Source organism: Hyperoodon ampullatus (assembly GCF_949752795.1).
Source record: "Hyperoodon ampullatus genome assembly, chromosome: 13".
NCBI lineage: Eukaryota > Metazoa > Chordata > Mammalia > Artiodactyla > Ziphiidae > Hyperoodon > Hyperoodon ampullatus.
In genome coordinates, this window is record NC_136926.1 from 77,149,410 (window position 1) to 77,171,098 (window position 21,689).

The 21,689-nt window shown below is 38.4% G+C and overlaps 1 protein-coding gene across 1 annotated transcript in view; it reads left to right on the top strand.

Moving 5' to 3' along the window:
- PHLPP1 (PH domain and leucine rich repeat protein phosphatase 1) overlaps positions 1–21,689 on the top strand; it is a 209,958-nt gene that overhangs the window by 175,271 nt on the left and 12,998 nt on the right. Inside the window, exons 11-14 of the mRNA XM_079717492.1 lie at positions 1,997–2,197; positions 4,730–4,892; positions 15,181–15,311; positions 19,956–20,060. Of these exons, the coding sequence (XP_079573618.1) occupies positions 1,997–2,197; positions 4,730–4,892; positions 15,181–15,311; positions 19,956–20,060 (600 nt within the window). The remainder of the gene's footprint in view (positions 1–1,996; positions 2,198–4,729; positions 4,893–15,180; positions 15,312–19,955; positions 20,061–21,689) is intronic.

Sequence of the window (21,689 nt, forward strand, 5' to 3'; positions counted from 1 at the left end):
TTTATCCAAGATTAAAAATAACTGTACCTGGTATTCCAGAGTCTTCCTTTTTAAGGAAGATTTTATTCTTTTTTACTAACATATGGTAAAATAGTCCTGAATTGAATGCTGAACATTTCAAACCTGGGTGGTTTTGAAACGAGAAAGGCAGTTCATTAACAGGGTAGTTCTAGGTAAGGGGTGGGGGACAAGTCAGCTTTGACCTTGGTAACTATGGCAGGTGAGTCCTATGGGCTGGACGCTCTCCATGCTCGGGTCACTGCAGCTTCACTATGGAACACACGTGGTGGAGATCCACCGTGAAGCAGCAGGGTTGTCTGCCCGTGAGCCATGCACAGTTCCTGCTCTGTCCTTCTCTTCCCTTTCCAGTGATTTGGAACCTGATCACAGCAAGGATTCTGTTTCAGTTCTCCAGCTTTTTTGCATTTATCTGTGTTTCACAATAACTATGGAAGGAATTACAGTTTTTGACAGTTTTAGTTATCTCAGGTGTAAAAACATTCTTCATAGTTTAGCTATTGTTCACTCTATCATTTGGATAACTGGTAGCATATACATCTTGTTTTAATGTAAATTTTACTGAAGTATAATATAGATACAGAAAAGGGGCCGTATCGTAACTGTAGCACTTGATAAATTTTCTCAAAGTGAACACACTCATGTGACCAGCACTCAGATCAAGAACCAGAATGTTATCATTTTGGAAAAATTAAAAGCTGTCTCCTAGACACTGCTTCCCGTCCCTGACTTCTAATACCATAGATAAGTTTTGCCTGATTTTGAACTCTATAATTATGGAATCATGCAGTGTATCCTCTGGTATCTGGCTTCTTTTACTCAATATTATATTTGTGAGATTCATCCTATTGATACATGTAGTTGTTCTTCATTTTCACTACTACATAGTATTACACTATTTTACTACAGAGTAAATTATCCCTTGCAGTTGTGAATATATGTCAGTAAAATATGGTTTGGGCATCATACTGAAAAGGACTTAGTCACTATGTGATTTAGTTGTATTGTGATCTAATGTCTAATTATTTTATTACTATAAGAGCTCTTTTATTTTAAAATAGGCAATTGTTTTTCTCTTTCTTAAGACAGAATATTAATTTTATCTTATCATTATCCCTTCGACTTCCCACCAGCTATAAAATTAATCACTTGCTCTCACCTTTGTGCTTCCATAAAAATTGATTTCTCTTTGTAGTTAACACACACAGATAGCTCCTGTGTTCATTATGGACAGTGGAGTCACATATCTATATGCCTGCCAAAGCCAAGACCTATCTTTTTTTTTGTTTTAAACTTTTTATTTTATATTGGAGTATAGCCAATTAACAATGTTGTGATAGTTTCAGGTGCACAGCAAAGCAACTCAGCCCTACATATAGATGTATCTGTTCTCCCCCAGACTCCCCTCCCATCCAGGCTGCCACTAACATTGAGCAGAGTCCCCTGTGCTATATAGTAGGTCCTTGTTGGTTATCCTTTTTAAATATAGCAGTGTGTACATGTCAATCCCAAACTCCCTAACTATCCCTTCCCTCCACCCTTCCTCCTGGTAACCATAAGTTCATTCTCTGAGTCTGTGAGTCAGTTTCTATTTTGTAAGTACGTTCATTTGTATCATTTCTTTTTAGATTCCACATATAAGTGATATCATAAGATATTTCTCTTTCTCTGTCTGACTTACTTCACTCAGTATGACAATCTCTAGGTCCATCCATGTTCCTGCAGATGCCATTATTTCATTCTTTTTTATGGCTGGGTAATATTCCCTTGTATATTTACATACCACATCTTCTTTATCCATTCCTCTGTCAATGGACATTTAGGTTGCTTCCATGCCAAGACCTACCTTTAAATTCATGTTTCTAAGCCCAGTTTCTAATATGCCAGGTATCAATCAGAAAAATTCTAGGTTTGTTGAGGATTCTGGACTAGACCTGTGGCTTATCAGTGGGATTCTGTTGCATTTTTGTCATTGTAGCCTGAGATTCCTGAATGCATCTGCAAACAAACTGGAAACCCTTCCTCCAGCCACACTTTCTGAAGAGACAAACAGCGTCTTACAGGAGTTGTATTTGACAAATAACAACCTCACAGATAAATGTGTACCCTTGTTAACAGGACACCCCCATCTGAAGATTCTTCACATGGCCTATAACCGACTTCAAAGTTTTCCAGCAAGGTAAAAGAAGATTACAGAGTGACATCCTTCCTTGCATTTCTGAAAAGGGATTCATAGATGGAAAGGCAAAAACTAACATGTTTATTTCCCAGATAATGTAAAGCTTGTTCCTCCTGATTCTTATTCACAGTGTCTTTTATATAAGCCATTGTCAGCATTCCCTGAAAGAGAAATGTGTTCATTTTTCTAATATGGATGTATCCAAGGACCCAATTGCTAGAATGTTCTTATGATTTTGAAATAAGGCATGTCATCTAGCAGGTATATTTTTTCTTTTGCTTCCTTTTAACCAGTCAAATTAAAAAAAAAAAAATTAACCTAGTGTGGTGTGTGAGAATTAGAACGTAAACTAGGAACCTGAAGGTTCTCAATTAGCTAATAGCTTTTGTATTTATGCTTATGGTATAAAAAACAATGGTGGCCTGTGCATTCATAGAAACTGTGACATTACAAATAATTTATGGCTCTTAGAAAATTCTACTTTTAAGTCTATTTTAATTTTAATTTCTAATTTTGGGGAGCAGTGGCATTGTATCTTGCTTTGAGTGAAGCTTTAACAAGTTAGGTCTTAGAACTCACGCCCACACATCAAAGAAGCAAACGCTAACCCCTCTGGTATTCTGCTGCTAACTGCAACTTAGCACTGGGCCAAAGCAAAATATGGGGACAGCCTCCCTCTGCTAGCATCAAGGATACCAGTCTGTTGAAACCCTTACTAAAGGAGGGAGGCCCAAATATGCATTGACTTCAAGTATTACTCTATTTTTGTAGTATACATTTATTTCTTTACTTTTTCCCGTCATTTGATGTTACTGATTAAGCTTTTCTTTCTTTCTTTCTTTCTTTTTCTTTTAATGTACTTTTCTTTTACTATGGAACGCGATGTTATTTTTGGAAGAAGACATAGTAGTCACATAACAATAATATCTCTGAAAGGGCTCATGGTCCTCATTTGATGATGAATGACTAAGGCCAGCAGGAGAAATGCTCATCAGCTCAAATTCTGAGGGTATCCCCCAGGGACCCATGCCAGTAGTAATCACCCTAACTACAGAGAATTTTTTTTGACCACCTTCTTTCTATGTTGAGGGATAGAAACTTCTTTAACATATTTTCTTTCTTGGACCTGATGTCTATACTTTCAATCTTTTTCCATGCCTGTTACTCATTGGTTTCTCCACATGTCTTTTCACAATATGATGACAACATATTCAAATAATAATCTTACAAATTCAGGCTATCATAGCTGGATTACTTCACAGTCTGTGCATACAGTGTTGTTTGTAGCATATCCTAATACTATGTTGAATGTTTATGATATTAAACGATCTGATTTCATAAGATAAAAAACTTAGTTCTTGTATCTTCGGCATATATTTATTTTCAAGTAAGCAAATAAGATAGCCTTTATTTTTGGGAGAAAACAGAAAGAAAAGCAATAAAGTGTTTCTTGCTAAATTTTTAAATTTTTTGTGACAAATGAAACCACAGCAAGGAGAGGAGATACCAATAACTCTAAACTAAATGATTTAGATTGTAAGTTTGAGTTGCACTCACTGGGAATCCTTCACTTGTTAGATTCCACCTTCACAAGTGGTGGGAAAAGGGCCAGAGGAGTGATAGATGCATTATAGGTTTGTAGAGGCAGAGGGTTTTTTCCCTCCAGATTTACAGAAAATATAAGAAACCCTAATTCTGGAGTTTTTCTTTATTGGGTTACTGTAATTATTGATTAATGTAATTAAATAGTAATTCTACATTATAGGTTAAGATTGAACAATACAAGACATTCTTAAACAAAAGTGTTAAATTATATTAGGACTTGTTATTAAGGTAAGATCAGAAAGATTCTTTCTTTGTAGGTGTTTAGCAGGAGTTGAGAGAAATTTCTTTTGGGTACAGATTGAATTGGGGCATTGCCAGAGGTCGAGAGATGATCCAGATGACCTTCGAGCATCCTACTCCTCATGACCACCTTGTTATCACAAAGGATGTCCAAGGAATTTGGGGAGTGGTGTTTCAGGAGAAAGCATATCTTCATATAAACCATACCCTTTTCTCCTCTATATATTCCCTTGAGGTTTCAGTGCCAATACAAAGAAATAATACTCTCACACTAAGCTCTTTTAAAGCACATTGATTAGATTAATGCTAACTTTTGACCCATTTGAGTAGGATTTTCACTGGAGTTCAGATTAAGCTACATAGTAAAGTGGTTGTTGTCAGGATAACTTAATTCACACACACAGAGTTTTCATGGGAAAAGGACGTCCATTTTTCTTCTTGTTGCCAACTCAGAGCTGAAGTTAAGAGTTTTTGTTTTGTAGTAAGAAAGGAGGTATCAAAATACTTTGATACTCAAAAACAGTAGTGAAAAACTTGTCTGTTAAAATGACTAGTGCAAGTGAATCTTTAAAGAATCTTCAGAGTCATAGTAAATTACCTTTTGGTTCTCATTGTCTATTATTTTCTTTCTAAATTTCCTTATAGTTATTTTGTGACCTGCCCACCCTTGGATTTTCTCTTTTTCAGTAAAATGGCAAAGCTGGAGGAACTTGAAGAAATTGACATCAGTGGGAATAAACTGAAGGCCGTCCCGACAACTATCATGAATTGCAGGCGCATGCACACGGCGATTGCTCACTCCAACTGCATCGAAGTCTTTCCTGAAGTTATGCAGCTCCCAGAAATCAAGGTACGTGGGTCGATTCCATACACTCCAAGCTTCAGGTCCACAGAGAGACTTGTTTTCTCTAATTCGTCAGTTCCGGATGTTCGCACCCTTGTTGGATTTCCTCAGTATGAAGACTTCCCTGATGTCCTTGCTGCATCCTTCCTCAGCACTGGGCTACACCTCTGGGTCGGCAGAGGGAAAAAACAAACAAACAAACAAAAAACCAGTGATCCAAAAACGCTGGACTGGGAGTGGGGAAAATTGTATTCTGGGCTCTGTCCCTAACTAGCCACATAGCCACCTAACTCTTTCCCATCTGTCTAACAATACTTGTCCTACTTATTTCCAGGGTGGTTAGGAGACTCAGAGGCTGAATCAGGTTTGACAGCAGTTTGAAATAGTTAACGGTATCTCTGCACAGCCCTCCCGCCAACTCCCCTAATTAAATAGCATCCACCACCCCAGCACCCGATTGGTCCTAATTCCCTATATAGATGTAGTCTCATTACTGTTACCATCACCAAACATTCACTTCAATTTAATGAAACCTGACAGAACAGATAGTATTCCCATTTGGTAGGTGAGGAAACTGAGGTGCTGAAAAGAAAGTGGTTTCTGTAAACTGAAGACAGCAAACTGGTGGCAGAGACATTGCGCCGTTCCTGGATCCTGACTCAGGGCAGTCTCATTGGACGAAACCAGTTCACTAGAATGAAAACCATCTAACAACTTTTTATTCTTTTTTTTTTTTTTTGGAGCAAAGAGTAAGAAGTTCTTTCATTTTGCATTTTAACATTTCTGATGGTTAGTTTTGTGCTTAATAAAAAATAATTCTGGTTATAGACTAGGAGCATATTCTAATCTCCTAAAAAGGAACAAAAGTCATCCTATCTGAAGACACTTTGAATAGCATGAATAATTTTTCACCACAGGAGTTTTTATACATTTACTTGGTTGAGGTGTGTACAAGCCATTTGATAAGTGTGTGCATGTGTGTGTGTGCTTAAGCCATGAAATATTTTACTGTGAGCGCACTGTCACCTCATGCATGACCGTGGCATTTTAGAACACTTACTGTTAACTAGCAGAAATATTTTATTTTTACTTTATGTACCTTTTACAGTAGGTAAGAGGTGGGGCTCTGGAGGAGGACAGGTCTAGAGGTGGATCCCAACTAAAAGCTGCTTAATTGCTCCGTTTCCTCATATGTAAAATGAGGGAAAGAACAGTGCTTCCTTTACAGTATTGCTGTGAAGATGAAATGAAATAATACATGTAGAGCATTTGAAATAGAAGTGGCACCTGGTAAGAACTCTGTAAATGTTAACTATAATTAGTTACAAGACCTCGATGAAGTTCAACTCTGATGTTGATTATATGGAGCAACTGTTCTGGCTGACGATCCACAAAATCCAGGAAATCTGTCACTTAAGCAAATGCTTCTTTGCTGCCATCCCAGGAGCAGTGTTGACAGCTTAGCTTTCCAGGGGCCGCTCCACTGCCCATTACTCCATGGGGCGTGTGGTGTCTGTCACGGGGCCTCATTAAACAGGTCTCTGTGCACCGAGGTCTGGAGATTAACCTCCTGTTTGCTGGTCTTACTTTCTGCACCTGTCTTTTAATGTTATATAACTCTTAATCGTAGATTCTTTTTTTTTTTAAGTATCTGGTTTAAAATACAGATACAGATAGACATTTAAACTTTTCAAGTTTTGACTGAATTTTGCAAAATACAAATGTTGCTCTATGAAAGCAAATCTTCTCTTAGACCGTTGCTTGGATTCCTGGATTCTAAAATTGGTGCCCTCGTGTTTCCATCTAATTCCTTCCCCTGTACCCTGCTTTACAGCTCCTTTTAAAATTTTACTTTTGGTATTACTTTTTTTTTTACAGTTTTTCTTCTTTTGTTCTTTGATTTTTAACCCCAGATATTGTAGCTTAGCATTTTCCTTATGTTAAAAATGTCCAGTGTTTCTGACCTAGTTCTTCCATTACCAAGAGATATTTTGTTGCTGGGGTTTTATTTGGGGGAGGTGGTGCGGTGAGCAGTATCAAGTCCCCTTTATGTACAAAGTACAAACTTTGCAGCCCTGGACAGACAGTGATATTGAAAAAGTAGTAGTTATATTGTTTGAGAACTCTGAACTGACATTTTAGTGTTATTTCATATGAGAATATTTTAAGTTGCTATATAAGTATTTATGCAGATTTAAACCATCCAAGGGACTTCCCTGGCGGTCCAGTGGTTGAGACTTCATGCTTGCAATGCAGGGGGGCGCGGGTTCTATCCCTGGTTGGGGAACTAAGATTCCACATGCCGTGCAGTGTGGCCAAAAATAAATAAATAAATAAATAAATAAACCATCCAAAAGAAAATTCCTGGTAAAAGTATTTGCTGTAAACAGATGATAAAATACCTATGGGAGTCTTCACTGCAAAGTGAGCCCTAAAGCATGTTTCTAATGGAAAAGAAATCATTTTTTTCCTAAGTTGAAATACTCCAGCCGCTATTAAAATATTATCATTGAGTTAATAATCCTAGATTGTATTCTTATTGTTTCTTGAAAATAAAGTACAATAATTGTAAAGTATTTCATAAAAGGTATGAAGATCATTGCAATTATAAACATTAACAGATAATTTAATGAGGGATAAGATCCTGGTATATTTAGCTAGTTCTCTGTGAGCAGTCTCATCTTTTAAGACATTAAAAAAAAGTGCTTGTTCACTGCTTTGTTACCGAAGCTTTAATACCAAGTATCATTTAAAGGGTAAACAAGTTTGCTTACTAAAATATATATGCTAAAATGTAGTTTTTTATTTTACTTTATTATTTTTTTTAATGTAGTTTTTTAAACTTGTAAAATCAGGCCATTATTCATGTACCCCTAAAACAGAGACTGTATGCATCCCCTATTCTTGGATAAAATTTAGGGCTGGCCTTTTCTCATTTTGGTGCATTTGGTGAGATCTGTTAAAGTGATCATCAGGCATCAAATTCTGTACTTGGGCAGGAAGGTCATATAAATTCGTAGGAAAAAAAGTATATTTTTTTAGAGTTTTTCGATGAGCTCACGTGCACCCCAAGTCCTAGCAGTTTTGTTCCTTAGTATTGACATTATTGTCTTCGCCTTTGTTTAGCACTTTCAAATCAGTCTTCCAAACCCCACCACCAGTCCTGTGTTCCTGGAGCAGGTCATGTTCTGTTCTGATTCTAAAATAGACAGACCTCCCTCTGGATACGGATCAGCTCTCAATCACCACATAAGCCAGACTTGGCTTGGCTGGTCCCAGGCCGAGGTCCTCATGTAGGCTGCTAGAGCTGATGAACCTGAAAAGCAGAGGCGGCCGCGGGTGTGGCACTCGGCTTCTCTTCCTCAGGGGCCCTTCGCCGAACCACATCGCAGTCACGTTGATCGTGTAGGAGTTCTGCAACAACACCAAAGCTTTTAGTTGAGTTACTTCCAATTAGGGACATAGTCCTACCTTGTTTGAAGTGTGGTTTAAGCAGATGAAAGAAATGTGTGACACATAAAATGAATGAAATTTGAAATTTAAACACCATGTATCAGCAACTTTTGTCAAATTTTCCATTTCCCTGTGGTGTCCTGATTCTGATTACTGGGTGAACAGCATCTTTTAAAATGTTTTAAATTCTCTTCAGAAGGTTATTTTCATGTTTGTGCTATGCAGTAATAAACCACTTGGATAAGTTGAGTGACTTCATCTTTAGGACTGTTATTTCACTTCATGGAGTATGAAGTATTTTTAATATGCCACACTCTTGAGAACAATGGCTACAGGAAGTTGAATTTCCCTTGGAATCAAGCCATGTTGTTTCTAAAGTGAGATGAGAGAGAACCAGCTCAGTCATAGAACACAAAGAACACGGGGAAACGGCTAGGTCAGAATGGATGAAAGAAAAGACACTAATTCTTTGGAAAGTAGGATAATGGAAATAAAGACAGATCAGGGACCAGTTAGATGTCAGTTTGGTAGAGTAGTTGACTTACTAGACTTAAAAGGTCATCTAGGAACTGCAGTATCCAAAAACCAGGAAGCAGGAGCAATTGTCATTATGGTCCTGGAATCTGGGTAATGGTTATTTAGGAATTCTTCTAACATTTGGGGAATCTGGCATCCATTCCTGTTTGGGACAAGAGCTAAGGAAAAAGGAATGAAGCAGTGTCTACCAGGACATGGCCATTTAAGCCACTTTTCTCCCTGCCTCACTAGCAACTCACCAGCAGGAAGCTAGGACCGCATAGTCTCTGTCCTTCAAAGTTGGGATAATTTATTAACTCAGACTAATTTGTTTTTTTAACTCTAGTTTTAAAAATTATTTCAGCAGCCCTTTTAAACACAAAGCCATGCCTTTTACAATGAGATACTGCATGCATCTTATGAAGTGGGTTATGTGTACATACAGATAAAGAACTGGTCCTCTGTGAGCTCATGCATATTAAAAGTATCCCCTTAGAGATGCTCCTGGAGAAAGGAGCACTTGTGACCATGAGTCCTCAAAGAAGTTGGCTGTGAAGTGGTCACTGTCCTGCTCTTCAAAGTCTTCTATTGGTAAGGAGAAAGAGAAGTGAGCTCATATGCCCCCAAATCAGGAATACAGCTTGGAATCATCTATAAATTTCTTTGAAGTCTCCTGTTTGATCTAAAATTACATGCTAATTTTGTGCTCTACTTTTTACCATTTCTTCTAGTTTTAATGTAAAAGTAAAGACTCTTCCTCTCCATAATCTTTGAGTAACACTGAAGCCCCCAGAAGCATGGGCCAGGTGTCCTGTAACTTTGTGATATACCACTGAGTCTCCCCAAGGGCACACATAACCAACTTTATGGGGTTATGAAATTTATGAGGTAAAGGAATTGCTTAGTTTATATAGGATGCGTTTTCTTAAAGTCAGATTTTATAAATAATTTATTTTGGTGTTTAAGGGAATTCGCTATTTGGAGGAATGGAATGCTATTTGATGGATCGAGGGTTTGTTTTTTTTTTTAATTTATGGCTCTGTTGGGTCTTCGTTTCTGTGCGAGGGCTTTCTCCAGTTGTGGCAAGCAGGGGCCACTCTTCCTCGCGGTGCGCGGGCCTCTCACTATCGCGGCCTCTCTTGTTGCGGAGCACAGGCTCCAGACGCGCAGGCTCAGTAGTTGTAGTTCACGGGCCTAGTTGCTACGCGGCATGTGGGATCTTCCCAGACCAGGGCTCGAACCTGTGTCCCCTGCATTGGCAGGCAGATTCTCAACCACTGCGCCACCAGGGAAGCCCTGAGGATTTTTTTAAAACAAAGTTTTACCCTGATTGTCATTTTTGTCAAGTAGTTGCCAATAAGGTTTCCTAAATCTAAAATCCAATTGAGAAAAATCACAGATACTGTATATAAATTTAAAAGGAAGAGTCTGTACAAATGAAAGTTCTTCTTTTGCAACTTCCTGAAAGGTGGGGAGGTTCAAACAATATACATTCCTGAATAATTAGAGACAAATACACTATTACATAGAAAAACCGAACTTCAACCTTGGCTTTAGGGTCTGTGTTTAAAGTAAAAGGTTCAGACTGGCTCTCTTAGTTAATAGGTTTACTTAGATGTGTGAACATCCTACAGCGATGATGACTTAGCCTTTTGCAACATCAAGAATATGTAGTAGTTTAAGTGTTAAAAGAGAATTTGACTTAAAGTTATATAATGAGAAATACTACACATGTGTGTACATGTATTTTACTCTAAAGCTAAAATGTTCGGGTTCCTGTAGAACTCTGAGAGAGGGAGGTGCTATAGACGACTTCAGTGTGAGACAATCTGTAGCTCACCGTTTGGCCCCTGCCTGCCTCTGCAGCCTCGTCCTCTCCTCTCGGGCCTGACCATCTCCAACCACCCCAACCACTCTTGCTTCGTGTCCTGGTATACCGTGCATCACTCTGTCTCCTGCCTGGTGCACGTGCTGTCAGGGCTTGCTAGATGCCCTCCTGTTCCCATCTGCCTCTTTAGCTTTAATTTTGATTCTTCACAAAAATCCTCTCCTGGAAAGCCCTCTCTGTGGTCTCAGTAGCTGCCCCTTCTCTGTCACAGCCACGCACACTTGTACACATCGTTGATCATAGCAGCTGGAGGTAGGTAGTGGTGTTTGTTTCCCCCTTTAGCCTGGGAGTTCCTCGGGGTGGGGACTGTGTCTGCCATCTCTCTTGAGGTCCCTGATGTCTGGCTTATTGTCTGCCACTTAGTAGATGCTAAATAAATGTTATTTTGATTGAATACTTGGATATATTTGCTTCTTTTGACTTCAAAATGGAAATTAGTGAACCTAACGGGGGAACATGTTATACATCAGCGGCTTTCACCCTGTGAGGACTAGGGAGTGCAGAAGGTGAGTGGGAGCCCCGCCGTTTGGAGCTGTCAGAGCTGTTGAGCAGCACAGTTGAGGTGGGGGACTAGCTGTGGTCTGAAGAGGAAAGAAGCAAGGGGGTTGCAGAACTTCAGAGCTCACTAGTTCTGTTAAGTTGCTGATTCGGGGCAGCCCAGGCAATTATTTGGCAGATAATGAATAATACACTGCTGTGAACATTGATACGCTTATTTCTTTAGTAATGTTTTGTGAGGAATCATCATAATTAAGATATTGCAACTTTTGTGATAATTACACTTGAACTATATACATCACATTGTATTCCCTTTTCTTTAAGGTAGACTGATTATTTTCCTATACTCATATCTAATTGTACTAGCAGTCATTTCCTCTAAATCATGAGTTCCTTCTCAACTATGAGTTATCTCACTTCTCAACTATGAGTTATCTCACTCATTCTGTTTTGAGTATTCTTACCAGAGTTTTGTATTATAGCAGAGTGATTTTTGTTAGCTATGTCTTAGAATGGGCCTGAAAGAGGGGGTGATAACGTTTTAGATTCAACATTCTATTTAACAATGTATTTCCAAGAAAATTTTAGTGCGTTAAATATAAATACATACATTAAACAACATAGAATATGTGGGTACTATTTTTTTTCTCAGGTCTCATTTCCAAATTTTCTCTTTTCTTAGTGGTTGCCATTACAATTATTCAGTCAACAAGTGTTTGTTGAGGACTATTAAAAGAATAGGAAATAGTACTTGTAAGTAAAGCACTCACTATCTGCGTTGACACCAGTAGGTTGGCACCAAGTACCAGTGTCCTGTAATTTTTAGGAATAAACCTCCTTCAGTGTGCAGAACTATATAAAGGTGTTTCTCTGCTTATCTGCCCTTAAAAGAGTTTCCTTCTCATGCAGAAACAATAGCATTTTAAAATGTATCAATTGCTTTGCAGTGCTACTTATTCTAGACTGAATTTAACCTAAACTGTATCTCAGTTCCCATCCTAAGAGATTTAATTACTGAAAAACCTTCTTATAAGATCCATTCATTTATTCATTCAACAAATAATTGTTTACCAAGTGCCAGGCAATCGATTGTTTATTTGTTCCTCCTTTCGGTGAAGGCATCTACCGAGCCTCTGTTCTTTGCAGTGCACTGCACTTCGGATATAGGAGGAGAAGAAGCAGTCCCTTCTCTCTAGGAGCTTATGGTCTAGTGAAAGAAATAAACAAGCAGATACTTACAACAAGGGACATCTAATTGAAACAGGGGCTGTAGTGGAATTGAGTGACATTGTATTGGCGTTGAGTCTTAAAAGAATAAGGCAGATTACCAGGTAGAAGGCAAGGATAGCTTGAAGAGTTCCATTCACAGAGAATAGCATGTGCAAAGGCACAGACAAATGAGAACATGACACATGCAAGAGTTAACTTTGACGCAGCTGAATATAGATTGTGAGGAAGCAGGTGGCGAAAGGTGGGGTGAAGGCCTTAGTTGACGTGCTGAGGACTTTGGTGGCAGATTGAAGGGTAGTAGGGAGCAACAGAAAGGCTGAAGCTGGAGTGTGATGTGATAGAACGAACCATATCAGAGAATCACCCTGACAGCATTGTGGGGAATGCAGCAGAGGGAAGTGAGACTGAAAGCAGAGTTCGGACGCCATCGTAATCCTCCAGGGGAAACGTGATGTGGGTCGGAACAGGACTATGGGAACGGACTGCCGTGAATTAAAGACTTGGTGACGAAACGGGCCTGGGCGGGGGTGGTGCGTAGGCACCATCTCATAAGATCTGCGTTACCATCACCAACGTTATCTTTATAAATGAATACCCTATTGAACTCATTTTATAATCTGGTAATTTAAAGAATGAGCAATTTTACGTCTGCAGAACTGTGAAAGTTTAAATCTTTAGAGGTAACATTAAAAAACATTGCTCACCAATTTCAAAAAATTCAGTAATGTTCTAAAATGTCTTTACTCTTTCCCCATAATGCACGCTCTGACCTCTGAATTCGTTTGTCAACCACTTACGTTCTGTGTTGCCCACACCTGTCAGTCCTTAAGCTCATGTTTCATCACCACCAGGAGATTGTATTGACACCATGTGTTGTTTTATCTGTACTGATGTATACTGACCATACTGCCGGAATAGCCCATTATGAACCAGTATTATCAGTGTTTCATTAAAGTCCAGTTGGCTATTCATGCAACCATTATTTATATTTGGAAAAACAAAAAAAGGAGATGACCATGTCCCTGTTATTAACATTTAGGTTAAGTGAATTCTCGTACTTCTGTTGAAAGTATTAAGACTATAAAAGGTGTTGGGAGTGAAGATATGGAATAAGTGAAATGTAATGAAATTGTACCTACACTTACGGGTTTTAAAAGTTCTTGTTTGTTTGTTTGTTTTGTTTTTTTTTTTTCGGTACACGGGCCTCTCACTGCTGTGACCTCTCCCGTTGCGGAGCACAGGCTCCGCGGCCATGGCTCACGGGCCCAGCCGCTCCGCGGCATGTGGGATCTTCCCAGACCGGGGTACGAACCCATGTCCCCTGCATCAGCAGGCGGACTCTCAACCACTGCGCCACCAGGGAAGCCCTAAAAGTTTTTTATATTAATAATAAGGCTAAAAGAAACAAAAGTAGAATTCTAACACTGGTTGTGTTCAGGTGTTAAATTTAACGGTAAGTTTTCTAATCTCTGTCCAACTTTTTATAATGTGGTTATAATGCTCTCATAATAAAAAAAATTATAGTATATCATTGCTACTGTTTCAGAGCCAGGGTATGAAACAATTTGTGTGGAAACATTGTATTGTTTGAATTCAACTGAGAATATATTTCTCCAAAAATAGAGGTTTTCATTTTACCCAGTCCCTACCCCTCCCCAATCCATAATAGATTTAAGTTCTTTAAAAAATTTTCCAGATAAAGATGAATTTGTCCACTTTTAAGACTGAAATTCTCGGATACAATTTGCCTTTCAGTCCACCTTAAGATTTTTAATATGCTCTTTAGGCATTTAAAAAAATTATAATAAGGTACCAGCTCAAGCCAGATAATTGAATGCTTTCTCCCCATTCTGCCGAATTGTTGGTTACACATTCTCTTACCAGGAGAACTGCCAACTGTTCTCTCTTGTGCATGTGATCCTTCTTCTACCCTGGTGCCCACTCGCATAACAGAAATGCAGCACCTCCTTTGGGGACTTAGCTCATTTAAGCCTTACATTTTGCGAGAAAGGTGGTGTTATTCCCATTCACAGATAACACGTAATTTTTGTTCTAATCGGTATGCTGACCCTTTTTGTGGCAGTTTTCCAGGTGAGATTAGGCAGGGCTGTTGGAGAGTCCAGGTATTGGGTGCCTGGAGTGCAGGATCTATATTTGACTCCTGCCTTTTTCCCTGTGCATATAGTAGGCAGGCCCACCTGCTAGTCTTTCGCCACTTTCTTATTTAGCTTCTTTTGAATTATCTTCCCATTTTGAATATTCGTTCCCTGGCTTTTCCTCATTTTGCGTGTCTTTTGGTTTGTTTTAAAAACCGAAGACAAGCCCTTTAAAGTTCCATCTTGATGTTGTAACTGTAACCCTCATGGCCACAGCAGTGCGGAGATACTGTGAACAGTGTGAGTGAGACACGATCTTTAGGCTTTTTCAGTTAATGCTTAATTTTTAAATGTGAGATGAGCTTAAAAGGATGAAGCTGGGGAGTATAAAGGACATGGAATTTGTGTTATTCAAAGAAAGTAAAATTTTAATTACATTTAGCAAAGGCTGTTTCAAATGTTTATGGCAGAATAGCAGACAAACGTAGTTTCTGCATTTGGCCATCATAGTACAATGAACGGTCACACTGATTTTCCTGCAACGAGTAGGAGCATAGAACTGCCTGAACAACTTCTCCAGGCCATCTCCTTGTGTTTCCACTTGTTCCTTCAGTGCGTGGACCTGAGCTGTAATGAGCTAAGCGAAGTCACTCTACCAGAAAACCTGCCTCCAAAACTGCAAGAACTAGACCTGACTGGAAACCCCCGACTTGCCCTCGATCACAAAACCCTGGAGCTGCTGAAGTAAGTATTTTGTGAAGCGCTGCAGCCCCATCGCTATTCACTGAAAATGACATTTATCACTTAGTCAAAACATTAAATGGAATATGAAGCATCTGTTGACTTATTAGGTCTATCTATACACATTTGAAGTGAAGTGGTTTGTGAGTCTGTAGTTCACCAAAATGGACGAATGGCCAAAAAAATTTTCAAGTAATTGGATACTCGTGTCCTTTCAGAAAGTTTTTGAGAAAGTGTCCAGGCAAAAAGAGATGAGAATAATGAAAACAAAGAGGAAAAGGGGATTTAAAGACACAGGAGAGGGCAGTGAACAACCAAGAAGTAAATGTACATCTCAGTTACGAATAATATGGTGTGATGCTTAATGCAAATGTTACAAAGGGATTTTGCAAGAGATTCATAATGTGGGGTAAATGAACAACTTGGAACTAAAATTCAGGTTATTTAAACAAAACTGGGAGAGTGGGGTAGTTAGATCCTGCTAAGTTGTCTTCCTGTTTTGGGAAGAGAGTTCCTTGGTACTGTCTCATGTTTTCTGTTGATGGAGAATAACAGGTTGGATGGAGTTCACTATGTAAAACATTAAAGTTAACCTTGTTAGAAAAGATGTCTTTATAACAATGTTCATCACAGAACTCTAAATATCAATAAAATTAAATTATGCTTCACATAATGAATATTATAATGAATATTATACAACTACTAAAAACAATGATGTGGAGTTATATTACTAACTTGAAAGATCTCCGCATATGACGTTAGGTGAAAAGAAAGTTTACAAAGAAATTTGTATAGTGTAATCCCACTTTTTGTAACAAAAATTTGTGTGCATTTGGGTATGTGTGCATGTGTGTGTGCACATGCACAACTAGAAAATTCCTAAAAGGATATAAAACAAAATGTTAAAATGATGCTGTTCTCTGGATAATATAATTATGGATGGTCTTTCTTCTTTAAATTTTTCTGTATTTTCAGAATTTTTTGCAGTGTATCTTAAAGTAACAGTCCTAGACATCGACACACATTAGACATTGTGTATGCCATCTGTGCTTAAACCCTGTTGTAATATCTGTTGCTGAAAGTCATCTTCTAATATCTTAGAAAAAACTGAAAAGGAGAATTTTGAAAAGAAGAGTAATATTGGTGGTCCATTATTATCCTATAGGCTTTAGTACATATCAAAATTTGAAAATCACCTAAGGTGATTCCTGGTTGGAATTGGCTTAATTAGTGCCTGTTCGTTGATATTTTAAGTACTTAATGAGAAAATTGATTTAGTTGAAGAATATTGTCTAAGTACAGTGTCCTCGGGAAGCCATGGGGACCTAGGCTCTCTCCACTGTCTTATCAGTATGTGAAGCCTTGGCCCAAATCCCTCAGTGTGTCCAGACCTTAGTTTTCTCATCTCTTAGGGAGGATGGCCTACACACTCTCTAAGGGACTTCCAGAACTAAGAATACATGGATTAGCAAAACATATTTCATCTTTATAATGGGTAACTTTTTGAGTTTTTACAAATATGACATAATTTTATGATAAAAATAATTATATAAAAATCTGTTAATAAATGGAAGTAGCTGTTTGGAGAAAAATAAAAGTTGAATTTTTATTGCACACCAAAATTAATTCCAGCTAAATTAAAGAGTTAAATACATAAAATGAAATAATTTTTTAAAGTAAGAGGAAATCATATGGATATGTTTACAAACCAGAAAAGGACTTTTTAGGCCAGAAAAGGGGGTGGGGGAAATCACAAAAGAAGTCAATATGTATAGAGTGGTTTTGATATTTATGTTATGTATATTTTTATATAAAAATCCTTTTTTACATAAAAGTTTTAGATATCTATTCCAAAAGCTATCAAAGGTAAATCTAAAAGGCAAATGACAAACTGAGAAGAAACGCTGGCAAAAAATAAGAAAAATAAAAGCATTAATATTCTTAATAGAAAATGTTCTTATGAGTCAGTAGTGATAAGTACTCACTCAAGCAGAAAGTAAGTGAAGCACATTAACATTTAATAAAATATGGATAGTTACATGAAAAGATCATATTCAGCCTTATTAGTGTATCAAGGAAATATTAAATAAAATATTTAAATGATAACATTTTTCCCCCTCAAATTGGTGTTGATGGAGGGTTGTAAATCGATATAACTTTTAAAAAAAGCTTTTGGCCCTGTTATCAAGCTTTTAAAAGTATTCATATACTTAGACCAAGGTTTTCTGTGGTAAAAATTTATTCTAAAAATTAATCAGAGATATGGTATTTATTTTAGGTACAGAGATAGTCATCAAGATATTTCTAATTAAATTTAAGATGAATATAAAATGACATGGGGAAATGTTCATGATGTAATTAGAAAAAAGATGCAAAACCATATATATAATAGAATGACCCCATTATTATATAGGCATAAGGCAGTATCTCTTAAAATTCTCTACCAAAGGACATATGTTACTAGAGTGGCCAGAGCTACTACAGTGAAGCACATGTGTGTTCTCAGACTTAAAAAAAATTAGTAACAGACAGTGAAATCATAACACTCTTAGGTAAAAACGTTACCCTCTATTTAATATCTAGAAGGTTGTGGCTCCTTAATAACTTGGGAGAGTTTCCATATCTAATGTATTACTTGCTCTTTTAGAGGGTTGGCCTATTTGTTCTACATGAGGCAGGGTTAGTCCATATGGCGACTCTTCCGTGTGACTGAGCTCCGGCTCCCAGATTCCCTCAGACTAATTTCAAGATGTACGAGAGTCAACATCCAGGTCACTTCAGACGGCTGCTCAGTCACAGTGTGTTCAGCGTGGCAGAAATGAGAGATTGCTGCTTCACTAGAAAGGATTATGGGGGAGTTTAAGGATTACTTTTTTCTTTAATAATCAGGCTAGGAGGACTTCCCCGGTGGCGCAGTGGTTGAGAGTCTGCCTGCCGATGCAGGGGACACGGGTTCGTGCCCCGGTCCAGGAAGATCCCACATGCCGCGGAGCGGCTGGGCCCGTGAGCCATGGCCGCTGAGCCTGCGCATCCGGAGCCTGTGCTCTGCAACGGGTGGGGCCACAACAGTGAGAGGCCCGCATACCGCAAAAAAAAAAAAATCAGGCTAGGAAATGGAATTATTTCTTTGAAGGCTCCCTGTTCTGTAAAAAGTATAAATGTCTTTAGAAAAGAGTCTTCCGTTTTTCTCCAGAACTCAGAAAGGTAGGAAAAATGTAGGGAGAACCTTAAGGTATGCCTTAAGAAACCCATTGCATTGCTTACCATTGTACGTGGATAAAATTTGGTACCAGGTCATAAGGAAAGCAAACAACGGCAGACTATCTTTTTAAATACACCTTTTATTGATGAGTTTGAAAGGAGGATATATCTGTAAAATGAGGTATTTGATTTTGAGATTTTCTGTTGACACTACCTATGATTTTTATGTTTTTCAGCTTTTTTAGGATAAAGGAAAAGGTGAATATTTTCTGGTAATTCAGAGTAGAAACTTTTCTTTAATGAAATATTTTTAAATTTCAAAGAAATTGCCACCAAATATTTCTAGAATCAAAGTGAATATTATTAGACATTGATTTACTCCTGAGTTGAATGGTTCTTAGGAAAGGTATTCAGTATTTATTATATTTTGGAGTTAATGAATTCCAACAGATAATTTAAATTCTTGGGCTCAGGACAAAATTGTTTAGGTGTTAAGAGATTATACATAATTCTGTTTCTCTTTTTAAGTAACGGGGAAAAAACTAGTGGCAATTTACAAATAGGGATTTATCTCACCATGTGGTAGGCTGCCTTTTAAAAACCTGCTTCACATCTGTATGACTTCCTGTTTGTGAGCACTGAACGCTTTCTAGTAGGCTGGTTTTTAATGAACTGCATTTGAAGGTTTACTCTTTTAATATTTCTGTTTTGGGTCCTTTTGGACCAGTTATAGCATATGACAGCCGAGGTGAGATAAGAATTTGTCTCCCAGTTTATTTATATGTAGTTAATGTGTAATTTATTGAATGCCCCTCATTTACTTCATAATTTTATGATATTGGTCTCAGCATGGTTGTGCAGGTGAGGAAAGAATTGGAAGCTTCAGGGGATAGCAAGTCCCCAGTAATATTTGTGAAATATTTGAAGGGGTGATGTGGGCAGATACTGGATTTGAGGATGAGTGTTGCAGAATTCTCTCACATGATCCAAACGCAGTACAGCCGTGGCTCGGGTTTCATTCTTTTCAAATCTGGGCTTCATGTTGTGAGAATACACCCAACTTAATAGTTAAAGTTTCTTTTCTCATACCAAGGTTGAGAGCTGTCCCTTTCATCCCCAGGAGAGAGTAGCCATCTAGGGGTGTGTGTGTGTGTGTGTGTGTGTGTGTGTGTGTGTGTGTGTGTGTGTGTGTGTGTGTGTGTGTGTGAGAAAGTGCCTAATAACCAACATTTGATGCTGATAAAACTAATTTTCATGCCCTGTATATATGCCCCTTTGTTTTCATTATGATGAGTAGCTAGTTCTTGTTACTGATAAATATTTCAGACACATTAAACACAAATGGTAAGTACAGAGTGCTTAGGTGTTTTTCATTTCTCAGGTAAAAGTAGCAATTTGCACATGTTCTGTTTTAATGATTCCTGGCCCCTCTGTTTCTCTGGTTAGTAATATCCGCTGTTTCAAGATTGATCAGCCTTCCGGAGGCGATGCATCTGGAGCCCCAGCTGTATGGAGCCATGGCTACACCGAAGCTTCAGGGGTGAAAAACAAGTAAGTGGGGTGAAACTTTGGAGTGAGAACCGCCACCTGCCCGCCCGCCCGCCTGCCTCCCTGCTTTAGTGGGGCGGAAGCCCAGTGCTAGCACACACTTTTCCCATGTCACATTTATTTCAGTATGTTTCCCCAGAGTGAGGCCACCTCATGACTTAGGCTGGAACATTAGGCTAAGCCCTGCTTGGCATACTCTCTCTTTGTGAGGATGTTGCTAGGATACGGTGTAACTGACACATTATATCTATGTGAGACTCCAGTGTTTGGAGAAGGCATAAGTATTGAAATGAATCCCTGCTCTTTTGAAAAGCCCCTTTATCTTTGAAGCCTGTTTACCAAGCAAAACAGGGATAGTATTAAAGGAGTAGAAGTAGCCTTGATTGTCCATATTCGAGGTCCCTTATGTTACTGACAGTCGCTGTTTCTGTGGAGCTGTTTTTTACAGTCTAAATTAGCTTGTCAGGAATTTGATGTCCATTCCCTGTAATGTCAGCTGCTTGTCTTGCCATCAGGTCTTGTCCATCTTAATTTCTTTTTCTCCCCTATTTTCACCAACCTTCCCTGTCTCATATGCAGATGTTGATTTCTTGAGAATTGTAATCCAGCTCTTCAGGCTTGCTTGCTTTTTATGAAGGGGTGCTGATAATCAGTACTAGAAAAGCAAAGGATCCTATAAATTAGAATGGTCAAAATTTAATTAGCTAAGGTATAAGAACACAAAATATTGAGAGCGGGGGAAGAACAGGAAGTGGAGGATGACCCCATAATAGCTAACAGCATTCAACCCTGGGTGCACATTAGAATCAATCAGGTGAGGAACTTTAAAGAACATTTTCCAGCCGAGGCCCGTGAAATCAGAATGCTTTAAAATCTCCCCCAGGTGATTCTAATGTGCATCCAGGCTTGAGAACCACTGACTAGCTTGAATACCCTTCGTGGAAAATAAAAGGTGGAATTGTGGTTGTCATGCTGACTGCTTTTCCTTGGGTCAGAAAACAGAATGAACTCGCATTGTGCGTCTGACGCATTGATCCTGTCCTCTTTCCCTGAGAGTGTGCTTCGGCATATTAGAGAAGATGTAGCCCCCATTTCAACATCTCTGTTCCATTTGCCCCCCCAAAAAAGGCAGAAAAACCAGTTGTGTCTGGGCTCTGACTGCTTATTTCTATGTACTTTGCACTGTATATCATTATATTTTGGGGAGAGAGGAAGAAACTGTACATTCTTTGGAGCAGTCAAAGTTCCTTCCTAGAGATCTTTCTTTTTTTAGATTAAAAGACCTTCTGTCTTACTTATAAACCCCAGTATGTGAAAGTGCCCTCTAATTCCAGAACACTGATGTGAAATCCAAGATTGGTTTTTAAACCTCTCTGGATATTAAAATGTATTATCTACTCATATATATTAGTGAAGCAGTGACCAGTTAGGTATTTTTTCCTATATAATTCCCCCTTCCACAATTCCTTTTAAAAATTTTTTTTGCTATATTGAAGTGTAAGATAAACGGTAAGCATACAACTCTATGGATTGTCCTTAAGTGAACCAGCACCTAGATCGAAAAATAGAACATTACCAGCACCTCAGAAGTCCCATGCCATCCCTGGCCCTCACTTTATTTTCCCTTGCTTT